The sequence below is a fragment of the Anopheles maculipalpis genome, chromosome 2RL (genome assembly GCF_943734695.1).
Source record: "Anopheles maculipalpis chromosome 2RL, idAnoMacuDA_375_x, whole genome shotgun sequence".
In the NCBI taxonomy this organism is placed as follows: Eukaryota; Metazoa; Arthropoda; class Insecta; order Diptera; family Culicidae; genus Anopheles; species Anopheles maculipalpis.
In genome coordinates this window covers 36,656,799-36,657,954 of record NC_064871.1, presented here as the reverse complement: position 1 = coordinate 36,657,954, position 1,156 = coordinate 36,656,799, and the positions used below count along the sequence as shown (strand labels likewise).

At 40.7% G+C, this 1,156-nt stretch overlaps 1 protein-coding gene across 1 annotated transcript; it reads right to left on the bottom strand.

The window, feature by feature from the left end:
• Positions 1-296: 296 nt before the first annotated feature.
• Positions 297-818, bottom strand: LOC126567098 (uncharacterized). The gene has a single exon (XM_050223331.1). It carries the CDS (start codon positions 816-818, stop codon positions 297-299), a length of 522 nt encoding a protein of 173 aa, XP_050079288.1.
• Between the last annotated feature and the right edge of the window lie 338 nt (positions 819-1,156).

Below are 1,156 nucleotides of genomic sequence, written 5' to 3'. Positions count from 1 at the left end.
CAACAGCATGGCGAGTTCCGACAAGCTCGTACTCTAACTGTTTCACTCGCTTAGATGAATAAGGCAGCTCGTTACAGTTGAAGGAAGGTGATATTAAATTACTCGATCCAACCCTTGCGAGAAAGCACTAACAATCATCACTTGAAATGCTCATTACGTAGCAGCTTATACTTGCAGAATGCTTCTCTGAGATGCCACTTTCTTCACATTAAACTTCAAATTAATCGTTTGAGGCATTATAATATTATTTTTGTTTTTTCCATTGCACAACTACACGAAACTGAAATGCGTACGTCTTAAAAGAAAGAGCAAATAACACACAGCAGTAATACAATTAAAAGACAGATGACTACTCCCGTTACCATCAAATATGATTTCGTTTTCCAGCTGTACGGTGCAGCTTTCCTGGGGTACTTCAGCCTGGCAGGAGGGTTTGTGTAAAGAATGTTATACACCAGCCGAAAATTACACGCACACTCTTCGTAGAATGTTAACTGGGTCCAGGATACCGTCAGTGCATCGAGAAACTTTGGCTCCCGATTCACAACTAGCCAGTATTGACGGTGAGGGTTGGACAAACACATAAACAGCTCGAATGTTCGATTCCCTTGTGTATTGTTTGAAAATTCATGAAGTACGTATGCGGTTGAGGCGTAAATCTTTCGCGAATAGGTATGAATTATACGATCGTTTAAACAGTCGATGCTGATGTTCAATTGCTTCTTGTCCGTTTCGATGTGTACCTGCAGGCAGCGTCCTAATGAATATTTAAACTCCGGAATGGATGGCAGATTAGTCTCAATCGGATCAATCGCCATGTAGAAAAAAGTGAGTGCTCCTTTTTGAAGTGCTAGTCCTTCCTGGGGCACACTGTTTCCCGCCCGATCAGCACAGCTGAGGCAGCCGATTGTTCGGATTAGAATGGGAAGAATCGTTACAACAATAGTAGCTCTGGTGACCATCGTTCAACCACTACTATGCAGGATCGATTGCGTATGTAATATATTAGAATAATTGGTGATCGAAAGCAGTTTCAATCCAACTTTGACGATGCTAAGGTGTTACTGCATTAACTAACTTTTCAATTAATGTCAATAACATGCTACTTTTGTAATTTACCAAATGGAAGAAAACTTGAAGTTACCAAGGAAAGTTT

Bases quoted from the DNA above. Each gene is read 5' to 3' on its own strand.
- LOC126567098 (XM_050223331.1), bottom strand. From the start codon at position 818: ATGGCGATTGATCCGATTGAGACTAATCTGCCATCCATTCCGGAGTTT.